This window comes from Notothenia coriiceps, unplaced genomic scaffold, assembly GCF_000735185.1.
Source record: "Notothenia coriiceps isolate Sejong01 unplaced genomic scaffold, NC01 NC01_scaffold00021379, whole genome shotgun sequence".
NCBI classification, from domain to species: domain Eukaryota; kingdom Metazoa; phylum Chordata; class Actinopteri; order Perciformes; family Nototheniidae; genus Notothenia; species Notothenia coriiceps.
The window spans coordinates 62987-89451 of NW_011354080.1; the positions used below are offsets into that span (position 1 = coordinate 62987).

The 26465-nt window shown below is 41.0% G+C and overlaps 4 protein-coding genes across 6 annotated transcripts in view; 3 read left to right on the plus strand and 1 right to left on the minus strand.

Annotated features, from left to right (window-relative positions):
* Positions 1–896: 896 nt before the first annotated feature.
* nif3l1 (NIF3 NGG1 interacting factor 3-like 1 (S. cerevisiae)) lies at positions 897–4797 on the plus strand. 3 transcript variants are annotated; one of them, XM_010780154.1, is made up of 7 exons: positions 897–1011; positions 1368–1936; positions 2090–2246; positions 3146–3269; positions 3482–3620; positions 3903–3986; positions 4110–4797. In XM_010780154.1, exons 2-7 carry the CDS (start codon positions 1378–1380, stop codon positions 4292–4294), a joined length of 1248 nt encoding a protein of 415 aa, XP_010778456.1. In that variant the 5' UTR covers positions 897–1011; positions 1368–1377; the 3' UTR covers positions 4295–4797. The 3 variants fall into 3 exon arrangements, with proteins under 3 accessions (XP_010778456.1, XP_010778455.1, XP_010778458.1); XM_010780153.1 differs by having other exon boundaries at positions 908–1001; XM_010780156.1 differs by lacking the exon at positions 897–1011 and adding an exon at positions 1073–1251.
* A 2596-nt stretch (positions 4798–7393) lies between these two features.
* On the plus strand, positions 7394–11892 carry tbx6 (T-box transcription factor 6). Its single transcript, XM_010780158.1, has 8 exons — positions 7394–7881; positions 8460–8670; positions 8782–9049; positions 9154–9297; positions 9797–9867; positions 9951–10009; positions 10112–10388; positions 10743–11892. Exons 1-8 carry the CDS (start codon positions 7812–7814, stop codon positions 11890–11892), a joined length of 2250 nt encoding a protein of 749 aa, XP_010778460.1. The 5' UTR covers positions 7394–7811.
* Positions 11893–13244: 1352 nt separating this feature from the next.
* Positions 13245–18938, plus strand: prodh2 (proline dehydrogenase 2). Its single transcript, XM_010780157.1, has 11 exons — positions 13245–13300; positions 13636–13871; positions 14476–14666; positions 15604–15730; positions 16099–16170; positions 16277–16357; positions 16474–16617; positions 16714–16880; positions 17443–17553; positions 18003–18091; positions 18390–18938. Exons 1-11 carry the CDS (start codon positions 13294–13296, stop codon positions 18566–18568), a joined length of 1404 nt encoding a protein of 467 aa, XP_010778459.1. The 5' UTR covers positions 13245–13293; the 3' UTR covers positions 18569–18938.
* An 840-nt stretch (positions 18939–19778) lies between these two features.
* eif3c (eukaryotic translation initiation factor 3, subunit C) overlaps positions 19779–26465 on the minus strand; it is a 13025-nt gene continuing 6338 nt past the window's right edge. Inside the window, 11 exon segments of the mRNA XM_010780159.1 lie at positions 19779–20374; positions 20810–20851; positions 20964–21129; positions 21224–21311; positions 21509–21574; positions 22069–22148; positions 22150–22237; positions 22337–22401; positions 22403–22514; positions 24422–24636; positions 24721–24945. Of these exon segments, the coding sequence (XP_010778461.1) occupies positions 20049–20374; positions 20810–20851; positions 20964–21129; positions 21224–21311; positions 21509–21574; positions 22069–22148; positions 22150–22237; positions 22337–22401; positions 22403–22514; positions 24422–24636; positions 24721–24945 (1473 nt within the window). The 3' untranslated portion in view covers positions 19779–20048.

A 26465-nucleotide genomic window follows, 5' to 3' on the forward strand; every position in this document is an offset into this window, starting at 1 on the left:
TTTGTCTTGACTATATTACAACTATATTATAATAAAATAATATAGTATTTATATTATTGAAGTGATTATGATGATTATTATTATTAGTAGTAGAAGTAGTTTATTTGCATTATTATATTTTAATCTTTTTGAGGCTAGTATTTGGCAGACAAATTCACCTGTAAACGCATACTGAACGACATACATGCACATTTACCATTTAACTCACTGTATAAAAAAGTAACTGTGTTGATAATAATAATAAACAGGAATTATATTTGCAAAGTACTTTGTTTCCAAACATTTTTTTTTCACTGCTGTCTGTGGGGGGCTCATCTCACAATGTCGCTTGGGGCCCCAAATTGGCCAGGAACGGCCTTCCTCCTCTGGTCAGGGGTCCAAAGCTTATAGCCTTCTGTCAATCCATACTCTCCACTACATTACTATTCTGAAAATTGTTCTACGAAAATGGAATCACATTTGACAAAATATATAAAAGTAACATTGCTACAACATTTGGATTATTAGACAAAGCACCATAGGAACTGAGATACAATGATGGATCTTTCCTAAAAAGCAGAAAGACACACAGACTGTATAGTTGTTTAGTCGCTCTTTTTAGTCGTTACACATCTCTGTGAGTAGGCTATGTGTCTCTTTGTAGTTATTTTGTATTATATCAAAGTGGTTTTGTTGTCTTTGTATAATAGTTTGTCTCTTTGAGTCAACGTTTTATTTAGGTGAAAGCCAGGGGAGTTCCTGACATTTTAAATTCCTAATTTATCCACCATGTGAATTATTGTTTACAGTGTGACATAACTAGAACAGAGCCATTTAAATCGTTTTTCCACCAGCAGTATGCTACTGCAATTACATATTTAGCTACTTGTAAATCATCTAGGGCCCGTCACTTTAAAAAACGGAAGCCGGACAGGGACATTCTGCTTCGCTCTCTGTCACTTCTGGAGAAATGTGTTCAGCAACAAGAGAGCGCTACTAGTCTCGTGGCGATAGAGTGAAAGGCAAGCGAAAGTACGATAAGTTCACTCTCACAGAAAGTTATATTTCTAGTGTGTTTTTACTTATATCGGTGTGGACTGAGTGTGTATTAGTTGCTAATGTTAGCTTACTAGCTAGCCCTGCTGTTAGCTGCACGCTTCCTCAGCAGTCAGTGCCACTTATAGGTAATGTTAGACCCATAAATAAGGTTTGAAGTAGCGTCACTGCACTTTATTCATATAAAACAACCCTAAAGTTTGGGTTGCATGCCAGGTAATCGTCATACTCTTTGTCATTATTTTAGATATTGGACTAGCATTATAATTGTTGCTAACTAAACTTTTATTTACTTAGCTAGGACTTATATTCGTTATTTTCTGTCCACACAGGTCTCCACTGATGTTGACTGGATGTAGAAGCCCTTCTTGTAGATTTTTGTCACTCACCTATAGAAGACTTTGTACCAGGATCTCTCCATTTTCATCTCTCCGTCCACCAACTCACAGTCACATCTTCTTTAGCCAACACACTTCAGTCCCCCCCTTATCTTCTCACTTGCCTCCCACCCGCTGCCTCTCTCTTTCTGCTCCCTGTCCCGGCCTGATGGAGCTGAAAGAGGTCCTGCAGGTGTTGGAGCAGCTCGCTCCTCTGTCTCTGGCCGAGTCCTGGGACAATGTGGGTCTCCTGGTGGAGCCCAGCAAACCCCGGCCTGTTAAAACTATCCTGCTGACCAACGACCTCACAGAAGCTGTCATGGATGAGGCCGAGGCCATGAGCTGTGACCTCATCATTTCATATCACCCCCCGTTGTTTCGGCCTTTCAAGCGTCTGGTTCAGAAAGATTGGAAGCAGCGATTGACCATCCGGGCTGTGGAGGCCAGGATGGCGATCTTCTCCCCTCACACTTCGTGGGACAGCGTTAAAGGAGGAGTGAACGACTGGCTGGCTGGGGGATTGGGTAATTATGTCATTTTGAGTTGAAAATGTGTCACACTTGCATATTTAATGAAGACATAGGCTAAAATGTTGTGTAACCTTACACTGACCCACTCTTCTGACCCTCATCTTGTTGTCACCCTGGGTGTCTTATTCCGCCCTCTTTGCCTCTCAGGTAGCGGCCAGGTGTCCGTGCTAAGTCAGGCCCACGCAGCCGCCTCCCACAGCCACAAACTGGAGTTCACAGTCAAGAGTACAGAGGAACTAAACGCTGTGATGGAGGAACTGAAGGCTTGTGACAGTGACACAACTCTACAGCATTCAGCCGGCAGGTCCTGTACATGTTTGCATAGACCAAAGAAAAGTGTATAAATAACTAAATAAGCACCTCACATACTCACTTCAAAGGAATACTTCACCACTAAAATGATCAGTTGTATATATTTTTCTCACATGGATCAGACAGCGAATAAAGAATCAAAAAACAGAACGTCTCACTGTTGAGGCACGTGAGAAAAGCAAAGATTTTTTACATGGGGTTGGTAATTGTTAAAGAAATTACATTTTTTGTGTGTGAAATTATCCTTTAATTAAGGACCATCTTTCTAGTTTTGCATGTTTTCACTTTTAACCAAAACGTCTGTATAAAGACTTGTTTATTGTTCTGGGTTTGATATCAAAGCCTCTTGTGAATCCAATGCAGTTGTAGAGTTCACTTTCACACCTTTGATACGTTTAGATTTTAAAAAACAATCTGCGTTCACCCAGGCATTTTAGCACCGTTTCAGAAATGAACCCTATCCATACTAACAGTCTGAAAAAAGTATTACACATAACCGATCATGTAGACTGGGCATGCCTTTCTAAACAGGAAGCAGATTATCTACTCAAAAAAAACAAAGGAGTATTTTTGTACTATTATAAAAGCATTTGTTGATAGCGTAAGATCTGCCTTTATCTTCTCCGACACACAGCCAGCGCCTTTACCAAAAGCTGGTTACATAACTTCTACATCAAAGTAAAGGCTATAAAGGAAGCACTCTGTTTGATTGCTTTTGTCCAGCTGATTGGGAGTTTCACAAAATAGTCAAAAGAACAGAAGCTTATGTTGATAAGAACATAGTCAGGGGCAAATTGAGGTATACTTTTTTTTGAAAGTAATAGGTTTAAAAATGCAAAACCTATAAGTCCTTTTGGTGAATGACAGGTTGTTTGTCCTCACTATTTACAGACCAGACAACAGCTGGATCCATGTGAGCGTGACCTGCAGTGACTCAGCGCTGACCCCTAGTGTCCAGACTCTGTTACGACACAATGCTACCAGCCTGTCCTTCAGCATCCTCAAGTTAGAAAAGGTACAGAACACACACACACACACGCACGCACGCGCGCGATAAACCACGAAATCATTACTTTTATTCAGTACAAACCAATCAGGATAGAAAGAATACTACTTTAGGATGGAGACAAAGCTCTATCTTGATTATTTCGCTAAATAGTTGTGGATAGTTATGATGTGATATACATGCATAGTGTTTATTTCTTGTTCACCTTCCACTCCCTGCAGCCTCCTCTCCCGGGTCACGGCCAAGGACGACTTAGTGTTTTGGACGAGCCAGTGACCGTTTCAGCAGCCATCCAGAAAATGAAGTCCCACCTGGGTTTGAGTCACCTCCGTTTGGCTCTGGGATCAGGACAGACGCTAGGTAAATACCTCTCAGAAAGACAGGAGGTTATTGTGCCGGTGTTATTAGTTGGATAAACACGTAAAGTATGTTGAACACCCACCCATTAGGAGAGCCTGGGAGCTGTAGATGTTCTGAATGGTCTGCAGTTTCTCTTTTTTTAAGTCTAAAGCCTGATTTAGGAATATCATAATAAGCTCTGCCAGAGATGTCAGCCTGGACTTGGCTTCTTTGGGGTTTAAAAGCTCAAACATTGAATAAAACCCTAAACGTGTCCTTGAATTGTATAATGGTATGTTTCAGAGTCCTCTGTGGAAACCGTGGCTGTGTGTGCTGGATCTGGAGCCTCAGTACTGGGCGGAGTCAAGGCAGACCTCTACATCACAGGTACATTTAAATAAAAATCTAATTTCAATGTCATAAAAAAAATGGTTTATAACTGATCAGTTTTACTGTCAATGTTTTGACTTGATTACGCCTGCTGTTGTAATGATCATACACATTGTTCAGGTGAGATGTCCCACCACGAGGTTCTGGACGCCGTGGCGATGGGGACTAACGTCATCCTCAGTGACCATAGCAACAGTGAGCGGGGTTTCCTGGCGGTGTTCAGGGAGAAGCTGGCTGTGCGTCTTCCTGACAGTGTGACTGTGGTGGTGTCCAAGACAGACAGAGACCCTCTGGAGGTGGTCTGACCGGCGGGGAGCTACACTTGTTGTCTGTCGGATACATTTTCACTGTTTTGATCGGATAAAATAAAAGATATTACCAAATCACCTTCTCAGGCTGCACGATTTCAAAAATAAAAAACGATTATAGTGACTGATATTGCTGTATGATTGACAATATTAGATAATAGTAATTCAATACTACTATGATAATAGTACAATATAGGATCTGTACCAACAATTTTATTTTTGATTAATTCTGTAGAAAACCGTTTGTAATGCTAGACTTCTCTGCAACACCACAATACTTCATTTAGAATAATTTCCTATCTTTTTCTATTTGTGAGATTCAAATAGGTGTGTGTGTGAAATGACTGCATTAAATATATATTCCATGCAAACTGTTTGTCAAGCAACATCTAAGCTATCTAAAGAGTAATACATGTCTTCTGTGCCTCTTGTGCTTCCTATGGTACATGTTATTATGTATTTCTGGAACAATCTTAATAAAAATGGGTCCTTGCCTGTTGGATGAGACAAAATATGCACAGTGAAAGCAGATAAAGCGTGTAATCTGACAACGTGTTTTCTGCATGCAGAGGATTTATTTATGGACAACACACGGTATGTTTCAATCCCAATAATCTGTGACATCAAAAATCCCTCTTTGTTGTGGAGAGACGCCCACAGACTAAAAGCAACAGTGTGTGCACAGAGCAACACTAATCCTCGTCAGATTACAATGCTTGTTGCTCCATTGTAAACATGCTCGAGGAATTCAGACAACCCCCTGTCATGAAGGAAGTGTTCGAACAGCAGGAACATCTGAGCCAGCAATGAACATTTCAAAACAAATGCCTCTGATGGTGTCCTTTCTTCCCCCGGTAACCTGACCTTTAGGCCTCAGTGAGCAAACAAAGGTGGATATCAAACCACTTAGCACATACATGTCGGGAGCAGGCCTAGGGTAATCCTTAATGCACTGTCAACAGCACACACCACCTGCCCCCCACTCCAGTAATGGTACAAAAACAAAACAACTAACAATCCTCATCATGGCTTGTAACAGAGTCTGGTGGCTGACACACCTGTTAGTTCATAAAAACATTAAGAGACGTCACACACACCTCGCTGCCCTCATCAAGGTAATGACCTTTCTCTCAGTGTGGCGTTCACACCTCCACTTCCCCTTCTAGCTTTTATCCCCTCCAACACACACACAGACACAAATGGAGAAGGAAAACAACAACTACAACAACATTTATACTTCACTCCTGGAAACGGTCTCCAGCTGTCACTCTTTAAAGTTGTCTATGAGCAGGTAGATTTGCTCCTCAAAGCTTTTAAAGAAGATTTTCTTGCTTTTCCAAGTAGTTCAGATTAAGCCTTTATTTAAAAGCCTCTATGATCTGTTCCAAGAGTTCTCAAAAAGCCTCTCTGTCAGTCCTTGCATAATCAAGTCTCTGAGGAAGATTTGTTGTGATCTATGTTTCTTTAAGTTTTTCTTTTTAAGTTTTTCTTTAAGTTTTTTGGCAGGTAAAAAGCAGCCTACTATTTCATTTAGCTGGAGACATGTCAAATCCTACTCTACTAACAGGTTTCAATACATACAATGGTGTACTTCTAAAGCCACACAGGTGCACTGTCATTTTAGAGATTTCATTTAATGTTTCTCTACCCAATGACATTTCATTTGAAGAAAAAGTAACTATTAAGTTTCCTGAAGGTTTATGTTTGAATATGCAAATGAAGCATTATCTAAGGCCAACGTTTAGTGAATTTATGAGATATCTACGGACACAAATAGACTAATTGTAGTTCAATAAACACTTAAATGTGTATAGGATGTTTTCTTTCAACTAGTCTGAAAGACAACATGGTACAACAGTCAAACATCTCAAAAATTAAAAACGGTTTTGGCCTTCTTGGCCTTGCAGTCGAGTAATCTCACATTGTGGTATCACTGCATTTGCAAGTGAAGGATCTAAATATCCTACACAACAAACTAATGTCCTGCCTGGTACCAACAGAGGTTTGTCTGTGTGGTCCGCATTGTCTCCTTCACCTGAAACCCTGTCTGCACACCAACTTTTCTCTTATGTGACAGCATATTTTGCACTTGAATCAATTTGCACACAGTTATAATTTAAATACTCCAAGAAACGCTTTCGCAGAATCAGCTGTAATACCATGTTCTTACCTGAATTCAAACGTATTCATATAAACTTCTACACACTCGTGTTTTTGTTGGGGACAAATTGCAGCCGTCGGCCAAACTGTCTACCTCTTCCACCTTCATTCAAGCCTGACTCCCTGCTGAGAAGAACTAACAGGCAGAGTGCTGAGAGGAAGAAACATGTCATCAAGCCATCAAACAGCCACAGGGGGGCTGCAGTGAAGCAGATTTATGTTTACCCCTAAAAAAGGCATTTAAAGAAGGCAGCATTTCGAATAATTATTACAGAAAAACTTAAAAGTAAGACTACAAATTGCATTTGTCTGTTTTAATATCACATGAACACATACACACATGTATACCTCGTATTCAATGCTGAATTAATGACTAAAGCATAGTATTTATATTTAAATGTATTGAACACACTGCTTCTGTAACAAAATAATTTCCCAAATTGGGATTAAGAATATAAGTATATATCTATTTATCTATATTGAAACATTTGCTATATGTATAACAGATGAATCAGAGCCAGTTGTTCATGACATGCAGTGGTGGAAGTATTCAGCTCCCTTTTAAAGCAAAACATCAACATCACAAAGTAAAAATACTCCGGTCAAAGTCCTCTAAAAGTACAGAAATATAGGAAAAAACACGTTTAAAATGTAAACATTTAAAAGTATAAAAAACGACATATAATAAGTTGTTTATTTTTGTATAACATTAACGTAATAGCCATATTTTAACGATACAGGTGGAGCAGAACTGCTTTTGTTTCCTTCTTGTTGTAAAATACTTCAATGCAAAGTATCTACAGCAGTAAAAGAGTCGTAGTGAAGTAAATTGCACAATATTTCAATCTGGAATGTCGTGAAACATTTTGATAAAGTACTCAAAAATACAAATAACTCAAAACACTATTTAAGTTTAGGTATTTATTATACCTCTAGTGACACGCAATGACACACATCACATAAATGTTCCTCCAGACACTAAAGTAAACCCTAGATGTTGCGAATCACCTCTCTATATGACCGGGTTGTTTGTGTTTGTGGAGCAGGGACAGAAGGCGAGATGAGGGTGAAGTGTGGAGAGAGACAGGGAGGCAGAAGAAGAGCCATTTGGCCTCAAGTGTGAAGCTCCACACACACCTATTTAACAGAGCAAGACACCGCTGTGGGCATTAGAAGCAAAGGAAGCAGAGGGATAGGAACCGATCTGAAGAACATAACTAAGAAGAGGTTTCCAGTACAAGAGGAGATTGACCCCAAGGGAACAGAGAAGGAGTCAGCAGGAGCTGAAGAGGGAAATGTTACTTTGAAGCAGCTGAAGAGGACGAGTAAAGAGACACACACACAGACGAGGAAGATGCTGAGCATGGAGATTTACCCCAGTTTGACTCTGGGACCTCAGAGGATCGGAGACTGCTTTTACAGAGGTGAGGAAGAGTGTGTGTTTGTGTGTGTGTAAGGCAAAAAGAGAATGGACATTTAAACTTTTGAATACTTTCTGTCAAACTAAATTAGCGCTAAATCAAGCTTATTAAGGTGTGACATTGAGGAAATAGGGAACATAGTCAATCTAATAAATGTGTGTTTTCAAGGAATTGACTAATGTGTTTATAATATGTTACAAATAAAAATGTTACACAGTTCAATTACAATTTTCTTTACATTTTAATCAGTTTCAGCGTGAATGTTTCTTCATCTTGATCTTTTTCAAAGTTATCTTGAATAATCTTCAATACAAGTTTGAGAATCATCACTGTTGAGGTTGTTTAAAACATTTGTTAGATAAGTAGTCACAGATGATCAAATTGAATAAGTTACATTGCTTGAATAAAATAATTAAAAAAGTTACATTCGTCTATTAATTCACTTTAAACACATTCAATAGTATTCTGCTACCTTTTATATTTCAATTTCCAAGAATATTGTACAAATGATAAAACGCATATTGCCTTTATTTCAACCATTTATCTAAATGTTTATTTCCTGGATTTATGTGTTTCCACAGATCGGCCGGCTCCAGCTCACATGCAGATGTTTCCTCCCGCCGCCTGTGACATGGCGGCCAAAGCCCTGCCACAAAGGATGCTGCCCCCTCCCCTGAAGGACCCTACCACCAAAACCCCAAAAGATCAGGTGAAGATGGAGCTGGAGAACGCCTCTCTATGGAAACAGTTCACCACAGTTGGCACAGAGATGATCATCACCAAGAAGGGCAGGTGAGAGAACATCAATCTTTGACTCCTCCTCCTTTGTCTTTACTTTAACTACTCTTTTGAATTCTCCAATCTGTTTCTTAAATCTTAAATCTTCGTGCCCCCTTCTCTTAGACGGATGTTCCCCGGGCTAAGGTTAAAGCTCTCTGGCCTGAACCCATCTCTCCGCTACCTCGTCCTCCTGGACATCGTCCCATTGGACAACTCCCGCTATCGCTTCCAGGGTGGAGCCTGGCAGGCTGTTGGCGGGGCCGAGGCCAGGCTGCCGGACCGGGTCTTCATCCACCCGGACTCACCTGCCACAGGCGCTCACTGGCAGAGCCGCACCATCTCCTTTCACCACGCTAAGCTCACCAACAACACACTGGACTCCCAGGGACACGTACGTATCAAAGACTGCACACACACAAACACACCACCCAATCTTTAAGGGTAGGTTTGTCTTCATGGTGCATTTTGAGTCAATTTAATTTCTTCTATTCCCAGATTATCCTGCACTCGCTGCATCGCTACCAGCCCAGGATTCATGTGATTGAAGCCAGAGACGTGCTGAGGTGGGGCGGAGGGCAGCACTCCTTCGTTTTCCCTGAGACCCAGTTTCTCACAGTCACCGCCTACCAGAACAACAAGGTACCATTATACTACATTTATATAAAGGAAAGGGGAGAATAGGAATATTCTATGCGCCAATATCTTAAGCAACAATATTCATCAGAGCAAAATAAGAGATTAAATGCATCCAGTCTCCCATCTTTGTTACGGCCTGGCTCATAGGCTGCAACAAAGATGGGAGACTAGATAAGTAAGTGTAACAAAAAGCATATTTATTTACAATACCACAAAAACCAAAGGTCTTCAAAGAAACCTAAACGTGGAAGTCAGTTATCAGTAATGATTGCGTGTCTATGGGTGTGTGAAAATGTGAGAGGGCAGTATGGATTGGCCTTTTATGTAGACGGCCCAGGTGTGGCTCATCAGGTTGATCACCTGAAACACAAACAAGAGCCAGGCAGCAGAACACAAAGACAGAGACCTCTAGTGGAGTGGAGGGGGTCGTAACAGAAACAAAGAACCAAAAGCAGAAGTCCAGGGAAGGTAAACCAACAGTTTTCTTTTTGGTTGTTTTCAGATCACAGAGCTGAAGATCAACTCCAACCCCTTCGCTAAAGGCTTCCGAGAGGATGGCATGAACAGCAAAAAGTAATTCACAGCAAATAGAAACACAGATCACACCTTTGCATACACGATGTTGAGGATCTAAACTCATTTTTCCCTCCCTGCAGACAAAGAGACGCAAGACAGAAGCGCAAAATATGTGACGGGACAGAAACCTTGGATATTGGTAAGAAACCTTAATGATTCATTTGCTTATTATTCTAATATGACTATACTTACAATGCCATGGATTGCTTTATACTAATAAACTTTATTTTGCCTCCCTTAGTGAACTGTGATCCATGCGACTCTACTGACCTTCAGCCACAGCAAATGACCTCGGGCACAGACCTGCAGGCCCTCGCTCTGGCCTCTCTGCCCCCCATGCCCAACCCCTCCTGTGGGTTCAGACCAGAGGAAGCCCCCTATCAAGCCTCACTGATCCAGGAGCAGCCGCTAGATCTCGGCCAGGCATTTATTGCCTCGCACATGTCCGATATCGGCATCTCCATGGCCAACGGGATGCAGGACATGCCGGGGAGTGAGGTGGCGAATTTGATTGAAGGGTAGGTGTACAGAGAGACAGAGGGATGTGTTCTTGTGTAGCGTTGCATTTTACAAATATTTCCATCATCGGTTCATATGCAGATCAATTTCTCAAAGTCCAGGGTCTTAAATTGCCTTGTTTTTCAATTATATTGAGATAAATATGATTTTCAATGCAGAACATCTCCATGTTTGAGATGCTTGAAACAGCATTTTTGCATCAAACATTAACTACAATTTTTAAGTTCTATTTAATAACTTGGTTCTTACTTTCTCTGTTTGATTACATTTGATTAACAAACATTTGATTAAATGTCACTAATATTGCAACAAATCTTGTTATTTCTAATATATGTTTTTATTCTCCTCTACAGATCAGACACACAGGCTTACACCTCCAACTTCCCTGCTGTTCAGGCCAACTCCTCTTTCCCTTTAGCTCCTCTTCCTCAGTCCTCCTTCCTCCCTGTTCCTGACTCATCAGATACATCCAATCTTCAGACTATCGAATACACCCCCATCCTCTCCTCATCCCCTACACTCTCCTCCTCCTCCTCCAACACTCCCTTGCTGCAGCAGACCACCTTCACCTTCCCCACGCCGCCTCCTTCTAACTCCTCCTCACCGCAGCTACTTCTTTCCTCCTCTCCCTCCTATCACACCATGCCTGAGACAATCAGCCCACACACACCTTCAGCAGACACCTCCTTTCATGTGCCACCTTGTCAGACAGGTCTGCAGGATCAGATATCAGCTCATTCTCTGCTCAGTGACCAGCCCCTGCAGGGAGACTCAATCTCCAGTGCAAGTCATTCTCCCATTGATCAAACGTCAGCTGTGTTTATCTATCCAAATAACCTTCCTGTAAATCCTGCTCCAGTTACCGCTTTCTCCAACTACAACCTCCCATTAGCCCCCAGTCTCCCATGCTCCCTTCCCACTCATGGTACATCTTTCCCCTTCCCTTCTGTCTCGCCACACATGCAATCATTTCCAAACATGTCTTCCAACCCTTCCCATCATGCCTTTAACTTCCAAAATCTTAGCCACCAAACCCAAGCCTTCCCTCCCTCATCCTTCCCTCATCCGTCATCCCTCCCTCACCCCCACCCTTCCTCATGCTTGGCTGTGCCCTCTTCTTTCCAGCAGTCTGTCTCTTCAGCTCCTTCAATGCCACCAACAGCCTATCCTCAAACACTGGCCAATCCCTCCAACTCCTCGTACCCTCAAGTTGATATTAGTGGTATCCCACAATTCAATCCTGCTGCCCACTACCGCCCGGAGATGGTACGGCACCACCCGTCTCTCCTGCCTCAGCTGGATCCATCACTTCCCTCCAATCTCCCCTCCTCCAATCCTCCCCAGTCGCTCTATTCTGCCTTCCCGTCATACCCTCTTCGGCTCTGTCAGGACCCCCACCCATCCCTTTCACTCCCGTTCAGGCATCTGTACAGACAACACCAGCACGTACACGCCCACCCCCAGGGGTCTTACCTGGATATGAGCACAAGAGCTGTGTATTAGTATAGAAGATTAACGGCTTGATAATGGCGCTTTTAGGGGGTTTAGCAATGTGTAGCATTAGTTTAAGTAGTCTAATGTATTGTTTGTGTGTGTGTGTTCACAGGAATTCAGCAGCGGAATGAAATTTAAGTTTGTATATATAGCTGTTGAACATTTTTTTATGAAATATCCATTCCAGTGTGAATAATAAAAAAAATGCCATGTCCACGACTTTTGTGATTCTATTTTTTCCACTGAAACACTAGACATGCTAAAAGTGAGCTAGCTAGCCAGGTTAGCTGTTTCTGATCTTTTTGCTAACCTACCTAACACAATGCTATTCTTTTTTAGTGTAAAAACTGTCAACATCTTTAGTCGTCGCCAATCTCAAGTCCTTCCTTTGACGTGTCTCTTTTTTACTTGGTGAAATTAAATACTTGAATGAATAGCCAGTTACCTCAGAGTCTTTTACCTGCTAGAGGACTGTGTTTCTTTAGCAAAGTTGCTATCTGCTAAAAATGCTGCTTCAGTTGAACGGTCATCTTTGATAGCTATGATTAGGCCTACTTGGCACCTCTTTACATTTCTGCATAATATCCCAAGAGTGCCCAAACTTGTCTTCATAAGAATGATGATACTTATAATTTTTGGACAACTAGAAATATTTTCATGCCAGGTTGGTTAGCAGTGTCAGCATAACACAGATCTGAGTAACATGTGTGTGAAGTTAGAGGACTTTCTGTCAGGTCAGAGAAACTGTACCCTGACTGTACCCTGACAGCAGGCAGCTGTCCGGGTACGGCTGCTTTTTTGTGTCTTTTTGGAAATATGTAATTCTCAACCCCCCTCAGAAAATAATTGACCTCTCTGGGTGTTAGTTTCACTTTCCCCCTGGGTTTCTTAAAGAGTCCTTGATTTAATGCAGGCATTCACACAAGCTTCATCAAAAATGTAGCATTCCTTATTTCAAAATCCCAAACGGATCACAGCATTAACTATTTTTCAATGTTAGAAATGTAATAATTTTAAATAAAAATGTATAATCATTAATGCTAAGAGTTGAATTCTTTAACTTGACCCACTTTAATTGCAATACCATCTGACTGCCTAATCAAAGCCTAGATTTGCCTTTTACAGACACATTTGTTCCAAAACTGGCAAAAAGAAATCCAGATCCTAGTAAAAAATATTTCTTATGACCAAGTTAGCTTTTAATGTGATTTTGGCTGTTTTCAAACCTTTACATACACAGTGTATCCGTCAAACTTAGGGAGCACTTGTGTGTTGATGCTAAGGGTCAACTTGATGTTTACCTAAATGTAGTCACTTATTAACCCGGTAGAAAGCCAAAAATGAGGAATATTTCCGTGGCACCTTCGCTTTCCATCATTTACTGAGGGACTTTTCGAAAAAAGCTATTCAATGGCGGGTAAGATATTTATATTGACCTTTTCATTTTACAAATTATTGTCAATTTCAGATAGAGGGCTCTTTTGATTTCGCTTTGTTTTAAAAATGTATTCTCAGTAAATGTAACTATCATTAACTGTTAGTTCACTGAATGATCTGAAAACCCAGGCTCTGATAATGTCTCTCTGACACTAGTGTTCTTTGTACTTCTATTTAACACACACAAAAACCCTTCATATACAGCTTACTCAGGGAGCAGATATCACACAACAACATAGACACACAGCCCTTAATCATTAAAACATCACCTAAAGGCTGATTCAATAACATTAAAAAACCTACTCACTTTTCCAGGGATGATGATGTGCTCTCGCTTGCGTCCCTCACTCCCTCACCTCTTGTCGCTGAGGCTTCTGGCTACTACGGCCTCCAGGATGACGGTGGCGGTCAAGCAGCCCGATCGCCTCTCGGCGACTCTGGCCTTTGAGGATCCGAGTGCCTTCAGGGTGAAGAGTTTGGGAGAGCTGCTCCGAGCTCTGGGAATCTTCCACCTCTGCTCCTTCTCTGTGCTGGTCAACAATAGTGGGAAGGTAAGACTTGAGTTGCCATTGATCATTATTCGCACTGACAAATTAATGGATAACAGGGATCCTAGTCTTTGACATTCACTTAACACGAATATTGTCAAGGTGCTGTCTGTGTTGTCTTGTTATGATTCCTTACTGTGGTGTTATATTGCACACTGTAAATTGTTGTCTTAATACAAGAGAAATATACTGAATAAGGGCTTCTCTGCAGTGGTGGAAGAAGTATTTAGATCCTTAACTTCAGTAAAAATGATTATCCTGCAAAGTCCCTCAGTAGAAATGCTTTTGAAGTATGTAAGTACATTCAGTAAAATGTAACTTTTTTGTTAGGGTGCAGGTAACCATAAAGAATCTGCAAAAAGTGAGAAATGCCACAAGTGACAAATTCAAAATTCTTGTTTTGTCCAACCAATATCACAGAATTCAAAACATTTAATGAAATAAAAATGCAGCAAATCCTCTGATTTGTAAAGCTAAAGACATTCAAAATGGACTTACTTACATTCCATCACTGTTTCTGTGTCACTACATTATTTCCCATCTTCTTCTCCATCACCCTCCCTCACCTCCTCTTCCTACTTCCTCTTCTCCTCCTCTCCTCTTCCAGCTGATATCGGTGGCGCGCAGGCTGCTGGGGAGGAGGGCGTTTTCCTCCCTGCTGCGTCCCACCGTGTATGCCCAGTTTGTGGCCGGGGAGAATGAGAGTGAGATCTCTCACTCCATGGAGAAGATGAGCCTGCTGGGACTCAGGCCCATGCTGGCCGTACCCATCGAGGAGGATCTGGGAGAGAGCACAGGGTACGTCTAACTGTTAATAACTCAGTGAGCTCAGGCTCGACCAAACAGAAATTGACATTGCATTCAAAGCATGGAAAAAAAGGTATACTAATTATTCACCCTGTTACCTTGAATTTATAAAGAAAATGTGAATACATAAATCTCATTTTCAATGCTGACCTGGCCAAGAAGGCAGCAACGTTACACATCACACATAACACATACAAAATACAGAGAACATAACTAAGAAAACCAAAGACGAAAAAGCAGTCACTACATTGTGCACATTAGGACAGTAAGCAATGTACACTACTTATTTCTGCAAGAGCAGCTGGTGGTAAGGACTTCAGACAACTTTAATTTAAAACATGCTATAGAGACAAGTGCTGTCAGTTTGAGGCGTGATTGAAGGTCATTCAAGACAAAGGACCATAATAAAAAAGACTCCTTTTTCCAGCCTCAGTCCGCACAGCAGGTACCTGGAACCATATCCAGGCACTGGATCTGAGGTTGTGAGAGTCACAAACTGGAGCAAATCTGGCAGTGGAAGCTTACCTAAAATGGCTTTATACATTAATAAAAACCTATGCTGCATCCTACGCATAGTAAGTGAGGACCATCCAGTAAGGCTATTAAATATCAAAGCCTCCTTTTATAAACTCTCACACACAGCATAATGCAAATCTCATTTATCAAGTTCTTTGCTTACGACAAAATGCTGCTGTCTATACTATGTGATTACGAGGCTGGGCATGGCATGGTGATAATAAAGGTTATTAAAAGTAATTATTATAATGGCAAATTAGATGCTGATTTAGGAAGTATCTCTTGTAGAAGATTGCACCTCAGCTCGACAGGAAACACACATTTCTTATACTCTGCTGTTTTACAAGTAAGCGGTTATTGCATGTTGAAAGTGAAGTACATTACAGCTTAAAGTTTTATTTGTCACCACCAGAGAGAAGAGATATGACGATAACATGGAGGCCATGTTGGAATGTGTACAAATATCCCACAGTAACACCTGGAGCAGAGACCCCATGATGCAGCTGAAGGTCACAGCGCTGCTCAGCCCTGAGCTGTGTGTAAGACAATGCACTCCATCATCATCAAAATGTTACCAGGACATATTTAATTACACTATTACTAACATATTATCTTTACATTTAACGTTATTATGCAAAAAATACCTTTTTAATAAACTTAAAAATCTGTCAAGAAATCAATAAAGGGGGCATTTAAAATTCTTAACCCAAAGACTTTGTTATACATTTTGGTTAGAAGCAGACCCATATGGGATATTCCCAGGTTTTTTGCCCCCAAGCGATAGCTGCATGTAGTTCAAATACGTGGGAAAAAAAGATAAGACTACACATTTCAGTGTTTGATGTTTCCACAGCTATTCCAGTTAAACTTTAGACATTTTGTCTTTCTCTGTACTGCTACGGTAAAGGTGAAACTCACAACCCTCATCGCACAACAACCATACGACCTGAATCTACTTGTACGAGCTATGGATGGAGAGGTATATCCACAGTTAATCTAAATAATCCACTTTGTTACAGTTCAAATACTGTACATATACAATGCTTCTGTGAAATGACATGACCTCTGACCTTTCTGCCTCTCAGCAAATCAACTTCCCTGGTTTAGATGAAAGTGACGTTTCTCATTTCCTCTGTAGCCTGCGGAGACTCAATCAAATAGGAGAGGTACAGACGTCAAGGAAATCTTTATTACATGGGAAGAAATATCAAACTGATTGTGTTTTGTAATTCTGAGTCACTACTTTGCATCTAAATCAAATCTGTTTTTAACTTTTTTTTAGGCAAGTGTGAACAAAGTCAGAGTCCTGGTGGATGCAGAATACACCTACATGAACCCTGCCCTCTCTCTTGTCACCATGGCAATGATGAAGAAGTTTAACAAAGATGGCGCCTGGATCTGGAACACGTATCAATGTTACCTGAAGGCAAATATCTTGAATGTCACAAAATAGATCATTTTAGCTTGTATGTATTTTCTAACATTATCAAAGATCTGTATAGATATGTCTATATGTCTCCAGGAGTCCAGGTCTCTCCTGTTAGAAGCGCTGCGTCTGTCAGAGACTGAGGGTTTCTGTCTGGGGGTCAAGCTGGTGCGAGGAGCCTACATGGACAAAGAGAGGAAGCTGGCAGAGAAGCAGGGTCGCCCGGACCCCGTGCACAAGTGCTGGGAGGACACCAATGACAGGTGGGTCATAGGCAGCAATCATTATTCGTTACAAGGCAAATGCATCCCATATTAAGCTTAAAGGGGACGTATCATGCAAAATGCACTTTTATACATGAATATGTGTCCCCGGCGTGTCAGGGAACTCACCAAGTGTCAGAAAACACAACCCTCTCTCTTTTCCTCCATACCCAAATGAATCTCTAAAAACGGGGCTGCAACGGAGCTGATACAGACTGATACAGATTTGAAATTGTTCTGACGTCAGAAACGGGGAGCTCCGCCTATATGGGCAACTCTCCACCTATCAGGGGAATGAGAGGTTGCCGTGGCATGGTAACAGCATGGTAACAGCATGGTAACATGATGCTCATGCCTCGACCCCCATGATAGGTCCACTTTAAACTAGATAACAGAGCCTATTACTTAGGTCGTTTTTACCAATGCACCTGGATAAATCCTAAAAGCCTGGATTAAAATGAATTGAACTGCTATCCATTGAGTACATTTAGCCTTATAGAAAACAGACAGATTTTGTCCCCCACAGTAACATTTATTGAACAGTTTGCTTGTGTTTGTGCAGTTATAACGGCTCGCTGGATGTGATGCTGGAAGACATTTCCAAGAACCCGGAGAGCTACAGAATTATTGTCGCCACTCACAACGAGGAGTCAGTGAGACGGGCCGCCAAACGGTACGACCACATGAAGTCAAAATCACACTTTAACATGAGAATTTACACAAAAAAAGTGCAATGATAAATAGTTGGAGTACTCTTTCTCAAAACCCCTGGTTTATATTGGGAACACTAGTTGGGTCTCAATCACCAGGTTGATTCATACTAGTATATTGTATGTGTGTAAGGATATATTCCTGTTACTAACTGCAGTATTTTGGACTTCTTTTAAAACATTTTAATTATCCAGAATTGTTATACTGTTTATATTTGATATCATATTTTTCATTTTATTTTTACTTGGAACTTAATTTTTAGTTATAAATTCTCTGTTCCACTTTTTAAGTATTTTACATTTTTTGTCTGAACACACTGATGTTTCTTTTGTAACAAAATAATTTCCCAAATTGGAATCCATAAAGTATTTATCTATCTACGTATCTAACTATTGTGTATTTTATTTTCAGGATGGAAGAGTTGGGGATTGCCAACGACGGAGGCTCCGTGTGTTTCGGGCAGCTGCTGGGCATGTGTGACCACGTCTCCCTCACATTGGGTGAGCTCAGTTTTCTCCAAATTATCCAGTGTTTTTTATTCAACTAAAACGTAATGCAAAACATGTATACTTTCTCCTTTTTTTAAATGCTATTTTATTGCTATTGAGATTTATATTTCTAGTCTTTTAATTGTTATTGTATGCCATGTCTTTTTATGCTGCTGCAACACAAAAATGTCCCAACTTGGGATCAATAAAGTACTTCTTATATTTTGTCTGTTTGAGGGTGTAGGCCTGCAAAACTTCCGTTGTAGGACCAATGCTCTGACTCCATACTTTTTTGTCCTTCTACCGCCAGCTAAGGAGGGTTATGCCGTGTACAAGTCAGTGCCCTACGGCTCGGTGGACGACACGCTGCCCTACCTGGTGCGTCGGGCTCAGGAGAATCAGACCGTGTTGCAGGGAATCCGCAAAGAGAGGGACCTTCTGAGGAAAGAGCTGTTCAGGAGGCTGACTCTGAGGGGGGGCCGCTCATAGGCCCCATGCAAGGATGGAAAACAGAGGAGACAAACGCTGGACAGAACCATATCAAGAGCTCCCCATCAGGAGATGATGTAGAATAAGGGAACAACAATATACATTTATATATCTGGAGTTGTTAGAGATGTAATAGAGCTTATATGAAAGTTACAACCTATTGTATGCTGATGAAGGGAATGCAAATGAAGCACATTTTAAATAGGTAAAATAGTTTGCATCAAAATGTATGTTGCCTATACTATTAGGAAATATACCTCCATGGCAACTGAGAACAAAAGGTGAAACAGTGTTTTAATTTCCATGGAAAAGATGCTCAAATACATGCTGCTGTGAATGAAAAACTGTTAAGATCTGTGTTTTATAATAAAGTGCGTAAATGTAAGGAATACTTTTTCTTTATTTTTTGCGTGCCACTGATACACAACTCTAGACTTCTGGTAAAAGCACTTAAATAAAAGGTAAACTGTTAATGACATAAATCATATTTGAAACATATTTTTTATGCTGTGAGACTCACATGTTGCCAAACAAACACTGATAGTGGTGGAGCAACACATCATTAACAAGATAATATGGAGGTGGAAGTGAGTCTGGTGTCTGGTGGTTAGTCTTTGCCCAAGTCTCACTGATGTTTCGCTGAACACTGACCCTGTAGCATTGGAGAAGTCACTCATTCGAGTTCACAACTGTTTGACAGAAGTTAACTAAAGGTTTGAACAAGACGGAAAAAGTACCATACTTCTGAGTACAAGGAGAAACTTATATAATTTATAACTACTGATATTACAAGCCTCACACTACATTTTGTTGGAAAGCCTTTAAAAGTGCTAATTAGCAGCTTTGAGGCATAAGAGCCATAACATGTGAGTTTAATGTCTGGCGAATGTAGAATTCTCACTGCAAACACCAATAGCTTTTTTTATCGTTTTAAATTAGATACTTTTTCACATTTTGTTTATATAACTCTGACATCAAGGATCTGTATGTAATTCCAGAGGGCAGTTCCTGAGGTTTCTACTGACAGAACAGACAGACCCCTTTCATGAGGATACACATCATTTCTTCAAATTCACAAAGGCCTAACACCAGTACTGGCTGTTAGTAAAAGTAATTTATGTATCCTCCCAGTCAATGTATTTTATGCTTTTTTTGTTGTTGAATTTAATTTATAAAAACTGTGAAAAAGAGAATGGAAAACACATTTCATTTTGGTAATTGTTTATTTCATAAGTACATGTGAACAATACTTGACGTGTCTGTCACCTGACTGCAATGCCTGTATAAAGCAGTTCTCTATTAGCAATAATAACAACCTTCAAAACTCTTCACCTTTATCCCAAGTACTGAAAATCCACACTATGTAGTAGCAGTGGGAAAGACTTGTACCATGTTAACTTTCAGCTTTTTCAGGAAAGCATTTATTGTTATGGAATGAAAATTAATTCGGGGTCAAGACTGAAATCTAAATGTTTCCAGCTCAGTAGTTTGAGTGGTTTTGATAACTTCCATGGTTCCCATAACTTCCATGGTTCCCATAACTTCCACGGTTGCCATGGTTATCATGGTTATCATGGTTATCATGGTTTCCACGGTTCCCATAGCTCCCACGGTTCCCCTGGTTCTGATAGCTCCCACGGTTCCCCTGGTTCTGATAGCTCCCATGGTTGCCGTGGTTCTGATAGCTCCCATGGTTGCCATGGTTCTGATAGCTCCCCTGGTTGCCATGGTTCTGATAGTTCTGATTTCTGTAACCACCGCGATTGTAGCCTCCCCTATTCTGCTGGTAACCGCCTCCTCTCCCCTCTGTAAACAAGCAAAGAGGAAAACAAGGTTATACAAATGGATTTAAAATCATATCCATAAAACGGAGCTCAGGCTTCTTTTTTCAATTATCATTGAGGAGAGAGGGTATGTGGCGGTCTGGAGGTTAAATTGCTTGGACATTTTTTTTGGAGCTCTAACTTTATGTGCAGCTAACAGAGCACATATCCTATTCTTAAAAAAGAAAAGAAACAGCGAGTGAAATAACTAGGAATGCCTTACAGGACAGACTGCCTGAACATTTTTCAAACACCACATCTCCCCTCACTATGACAGCCGTCTCTTCACTCCGCCTCCCCCGGCAGCCGCTCAGAGCGACTGTTAGTTACTGATTACATTCAGAGAAACTCAGACAGCAACTTAGTTAAAAGCAGTAAGGAGTAAACAACACGCTCAGGTGAGTGTGGCTTCACTTACCTCTGTTGTAAGATTTGTTCTGTTGGTAGCCACCTTTCTGATCTGTAATGCAAAGGAAAAAAAACAGTCATTATTTTTTTGAAGAAAGCACTTACGCACACACCTATACAATATGAAATATAATGCATATAATCAAGCGTGTTGTCCGACTCACCTCTGTTGAAGTAGCCTCCATAGATGCCCTGCTTGAGGTCGAAGACGCGCTCGTTGTTCTCCACCAGGCTGCCCAGTTTCTCAGCCAGCTGCAGGGCCATGTTCTGCAGGGAGGTGGGCTCTGTGCGGTGCATCACCACCGTCTGAGTGGGCTGGTCCAGGGACGCCTTTTGAACAAGAAGACACAATAGGTTTAGAGAACAACATTGAGAAGGTAATTGTACATGCAAAGATGAAAAGGAAATGAAGTCAGAAACGTACCATCAGCTCCTCGTTGATGATCATCTTGCTGATGATGCTGTGAACTGTTGGGATCTCCAACTCAAACATCTCAGAAAGTGTTCCCATGCTAAAGGACAGATGGACATACAGGAACAATGATCATTAATGAAAGAAAATTGAGCCATCTTAGATGTTTTAAGTTTGCGTGAGTAGGCAGTGCAACATCTGAATAGATATAGAAATACAAACGGACGCCTTATCTCAGAGAACACGGTGTAACACTAACAGCGCTTCGCTAGTGACTGGTGCTCATCTTGTTCTTACCTGATGGAGTCGTACACACTGCTGTACGTGAACAGATAAGTCCTCAGGGACTCTTCTTGGATCTTCCTATACAAAGAAAGGCAATAGGGAAATTCATAATACATTCACTTCAACAAGGAAAGCACAATGACTTTATACCTACAAATATAATGCTAGTGCCATTAAATCATCATGGGATGATCTGAAATAATAATCTGAAGGATCACTGTTGAATGAATTCATATAATGTGCAATATGCAATATGTGTAATATATAGACGCCGTTAATAACGGTGCAATATATACCTGGATGCTAAATCCTAACAACTGTAACAGGATGTGTATTTTTTTTTAAATGATGTAACTTTTTTATCATATCATAACTTAGTACTTTTTTTAATGCATCTCACATTTAACATATGTAACATTAAGCCGTCTGTGGCTCTTTTTCCTGCTGTAACTATGCAAACGTCCCCTCCGTGGGACTAATAAAGGTATTCTGATAAAAGCAAGTTCAGATTTCATTCCCTAAAACCATAAGATTGTAACACCTAAGTGATGGATGAGAGGTGTATGCCTAACCTGACGAGCCATCTCCGCGGCACTCAGGTCGCTGCGGTCTCGGGGAAGCAGGTCCCAACCTTGCTGTTCATCTCTTCGTGTGATGAATGAGGAGTGGCAGGTGCGCCGTCTCCATCTTCAGGCTTAACTGGCGGCCACCACATCTGCCTCCCTCATCTCTCGGGGGGTCCTGCGGGACCAAACAGAGTGTCCTACGTGAGACTCATTTCCCCATCCTGATTAACATCCTGGTGGTAAAGAGATGCCTGAGGGCAACATGTTAGCACACCCAGAAGAGGCTGTCTTCTCTCCCACTCTCAGCGGTGATGGGAACTGCTTGCTGATCATCCTGCGTGCGGGCATTTCGACTCATGGCGGCATGTAGGGGTATCTCCAGCAGCATGCGGGACACCAGGTACACACAACTCCCAGCAGCATCCAGGTTGATGTGCATGTGGAAACGGCACCTGCGAGGGGAAGAATCAATGCAAAATGTTATAGAATAAAATGTACCAGCATTACTGGAATACCCAATACGTTACGTCAGGAACGGTCAAACTATTCATAGGACAAGATTTCCCTTGGAAATTCGTACCAAAAGTTTGTAACAGTTTTTCGAAAAACAACTAAACTTTAAAACGGGGTTCCTGCAGGTTTCGGCCTACAATCAAGATCTAAGAGCATTATATTAACGACACATTTATTGTAATGCAGCCGACATGCAATCGATCGAATATAAAACTCTGGTCGAGTAGAGCCGGAAAACAGGGCCTAAGGGTATCGACGCATCGGAAAAGGTGCAGCCAGTGAGAAAGTATCGAACGGAAACGGGACTGCTATGAAAGACAGAAAACATCACGGTCCCACTGACATGACTCTACCAACGTAAAATGTACTTCATGCGTTCAACATAAGAACAATGACTGCACATAACAGCATAACAGTACAGAACTGTGTTAGCCAAAAAGTGTGTATGTGTGTGTGTCTGTGTGCTTGTGTGTGTGTTCGGGCTGTGCAATTAATCGTAATTTAATCGCAACTACGATTTTGGCCTGCAACAATCACAAAACAACATAATCGAAAAAAATTTATTTAGCTTTGCTAGGTTGTGACAGTGACAACATATTTGATCTAATTAATTTGAGTCTAATTTATATTTATTTATAATATTTATATATGTTTAGTAGCTTGTGGAAGTGCGCTCCAAAATATTTATTGATCTTGTTTATTGGTATTTATTATGTTGATATTATTTATTTAAATATATAATTTATTTAATTAGTTTTTGAATTGCTTTTTCAGTTGAATTATACGTTCAGGGTAATCAACAGTTAAAAAGATAATGTTCAAATTATTATTTGTTTTAAAGTTCAATAAATGGATGTTTTCAAAGTCAATGAATAATCGTATTTAATAATCGTGATATCAATTATTGACCAAAAATAATCGTGATTATGATTTTTGCCATAATCGAGCAGCCCTAGTGTGTGTGTGTGTGTGTGTGTGTGTGTGTGTGTGTGTGTGTGTGTGTGTGTGTGTGTGTGTGTGTGTGCGAGTGAGAGTAACAAGAGCTATATTCAGAGCTCTGCTGCCTTGGCTACAATCTTTCATCATTGCTGTTGTATGATTGGTGTTTAGCGTCTACAGCACCTCCGCTTTTCTAACGCTACATTAGCAAAACAAACGCTGATTTCTTTTGCAAAAGGTGCAGCAGGCTTCAAACACGTTCCCCTCCACCGGTTTCAACCAAGCACTAAATTCGATGTTTTCCAACCAAATACGGTTGAACTTACACTTCCCCATATTAATTTGTAAGTAGATTCGAAGAGACATGAGTTTCTGACTGCCGCTAGCTGAAGCTTGGTTGCTAGGTTACTAGCTGGGTGTTCTCCGATAAGGGGCCGGGGGAAACAAAGTTAGTGATTACTGGTTCCATGTTGATTGATTTCAATACAAATTGTTGGGGGGAACTGAAAGTCTATTATCGTACTGGTTACTTTGCAGCCCGGACATTTTCCCCCAAACACATTTAGAGGCGATCGCAACACAGAAGTACCTTTCAAAACCGATCATTTTTAAGACCTTCTAAATCATATTTAAGACCTTTCTTATTTTTTGGTCATATTTAAGACCTTTTTAAGGCCTTACATTCAGATTATCAAATGTAAGACTTTTTAAGACCCCGCGGGAACCCTGTTAAATGCCTACACATTTGAAACTTATATAATCACATCTAAAATTGCTACTATAAATGTATATTTAGGAAAATGAAAGTTGACAGAATGAGTTCATACCCATTGTATTCGATGTATACTGTAACCTTCATTCATCAGCCTAGATTAAACCAAGCAGGTTCACCAACAAGGAAACCAACATGATCTCAATCACAGGACTTACTTGTCTTCTCTTCTCGATCTTCTCCTGCTCTGCGTTCCTCTCCTGCATGTTCCTCATCAGCAGACCCTGACCCAGCAGCTCCTTGGCGCGGCCAGAGGACTGGATGTCCAGCAGGGCATTGTGGGCATCTTTAATCATGCCCTGCCTAAAGGCGCAGATGCCAAGCTGAACCATGGTTCTGTTGTACAGGATCTACACGAGATGGAGAGAGCTTTTTAGAGACAAAGCTACACAAGAGAGCAGCTATGAACCCTAAATAAAAGACAGCCTGCTCACCTGTACGGGGGGGTCGGCGTGCTGGATGTTGTCCTGCAGGTGGCTCATCAGCATCAGGTCGCGGGCCTGGTACCAACGGGAGTGCAGCGCGTGGTGGTAGATGTGGCAGAGGATGGCGCAGGTACGGATGCGGTCGGTGCGATCCTTGGCGTAGATGAACTTGCAGAGACGGTCCATGATCACAGCGCTGTCCTCGCCCTCGCTCTCCTCCTGGTCCTGCTCCGACTGAGGCGCAGAAACACAACTCAGCTCAGACATCGGTACATTAGAGACGGCTGCGTTTTGAAAACAGGTACTCTGCTTTTTGCAGGTAGGAAAATACTCTTCTGCCATTTTGCAGTTTCTCTTTCCGAGTTAAACGTTTTTTCCCCAGTTGTATGACATTATAAAGATTTGATACATTTCCAGACAATATGGCATCATCATGGTTACATCACACTTGACACCATGCCGGAAATCGAGACAGGGAAAACGACTCATAAATGTCAAGTCAAGAAACTAATTATCTGTTAGCTTTTACTTGATAAGAATGTTTAGTCAAGGCATAGCAGTCAGTGCTAATAAGAAAGAACGTTTAAAACTAAATTAGAACGCTTTCTCTATTAAAAAAGTTAGTTTTTTTTATTTCCCTCTTTTAAATAAAAAGATATGCTCAGTGTTTCCCTTAGGTTTACTGCCTTGGCAGTAACAAATGTAACAAAGTATTTGTACATTAAAAAGTAATAAAGTACAGTGTTACACTGTATTACTTTAATTCAAACTGTATCCCCTTCTTATCATGTAGCTGACACTTCTTCCTTTCATTGATACATTTAAATCACCTGACTACAGCATATAACATACCTTCTGCAACCCTGTGCTGCTGCTGCTTCTCTCTGCCTCATCCTCTATTGCTGGAGGCAGCTCCACCTCATCTGATCTCTGATATGAAAGCAATCCTGTTATGATCATATTGAGCTATTGGTGTGAGTCTAACATTAAACAAGCAGTCTGCTTTTCATACAGGCAATTTGTTGAGTCACTGCCGCTAAATGCCGGTAGCATCAAGCTAGCAAATCCTGCATTAGCCTCACCTCAACAGGTGTAGACAGAACATCCAATTATCCTGAGCTAATTTACTGAATAAGGACCCAGCCTCCTGAGGACCCAGCCTCGCAGACTGCGAAATGAGACGGTCTACGGAGCATGTCCTTGTACGCCACTGGTAGTTACACCTACATTTTGCCGCCCCCGTCACCTAGCAACCAGCTGCAGTCACAAGTGCCGGTAATAATTTCTGACACTAGGCAAAATATTTTCAAACTGTTTTCAAAACTGTTTTCAGAACTGTTCAATATGGAGTCAGATCTAGCTGTACTTATTTTGGTGTTATATAATATGTTTAAATTATTTTCCCGAGGTCGCAACAGGCCCCCGTGAAGAGGGCTTCATTCTCCCCGCGCATCTGGATAAATTGCGCAGTCTGCTGTTGGCCAAAGTCGACCTAAGCAAAATTTACATGAGTGGGTTTATCATTGTGCTGTACTTTCTTTTTCATTTGATTAATTAAACACATAAATTTATCTGCCGTAACCTCTACAGAAGAAATATAATGTATATGTATTTTTATTATACTTCCACTTTTATAAAGATTTGGGACAAAACCAAAAGTATAAACAACCCTAATGAATATTTTGGGCAGATAAATAAATAAATATGACGAAAACAATATGTTTAGAATTACGTTGTTAAAACAAAGTGTATCC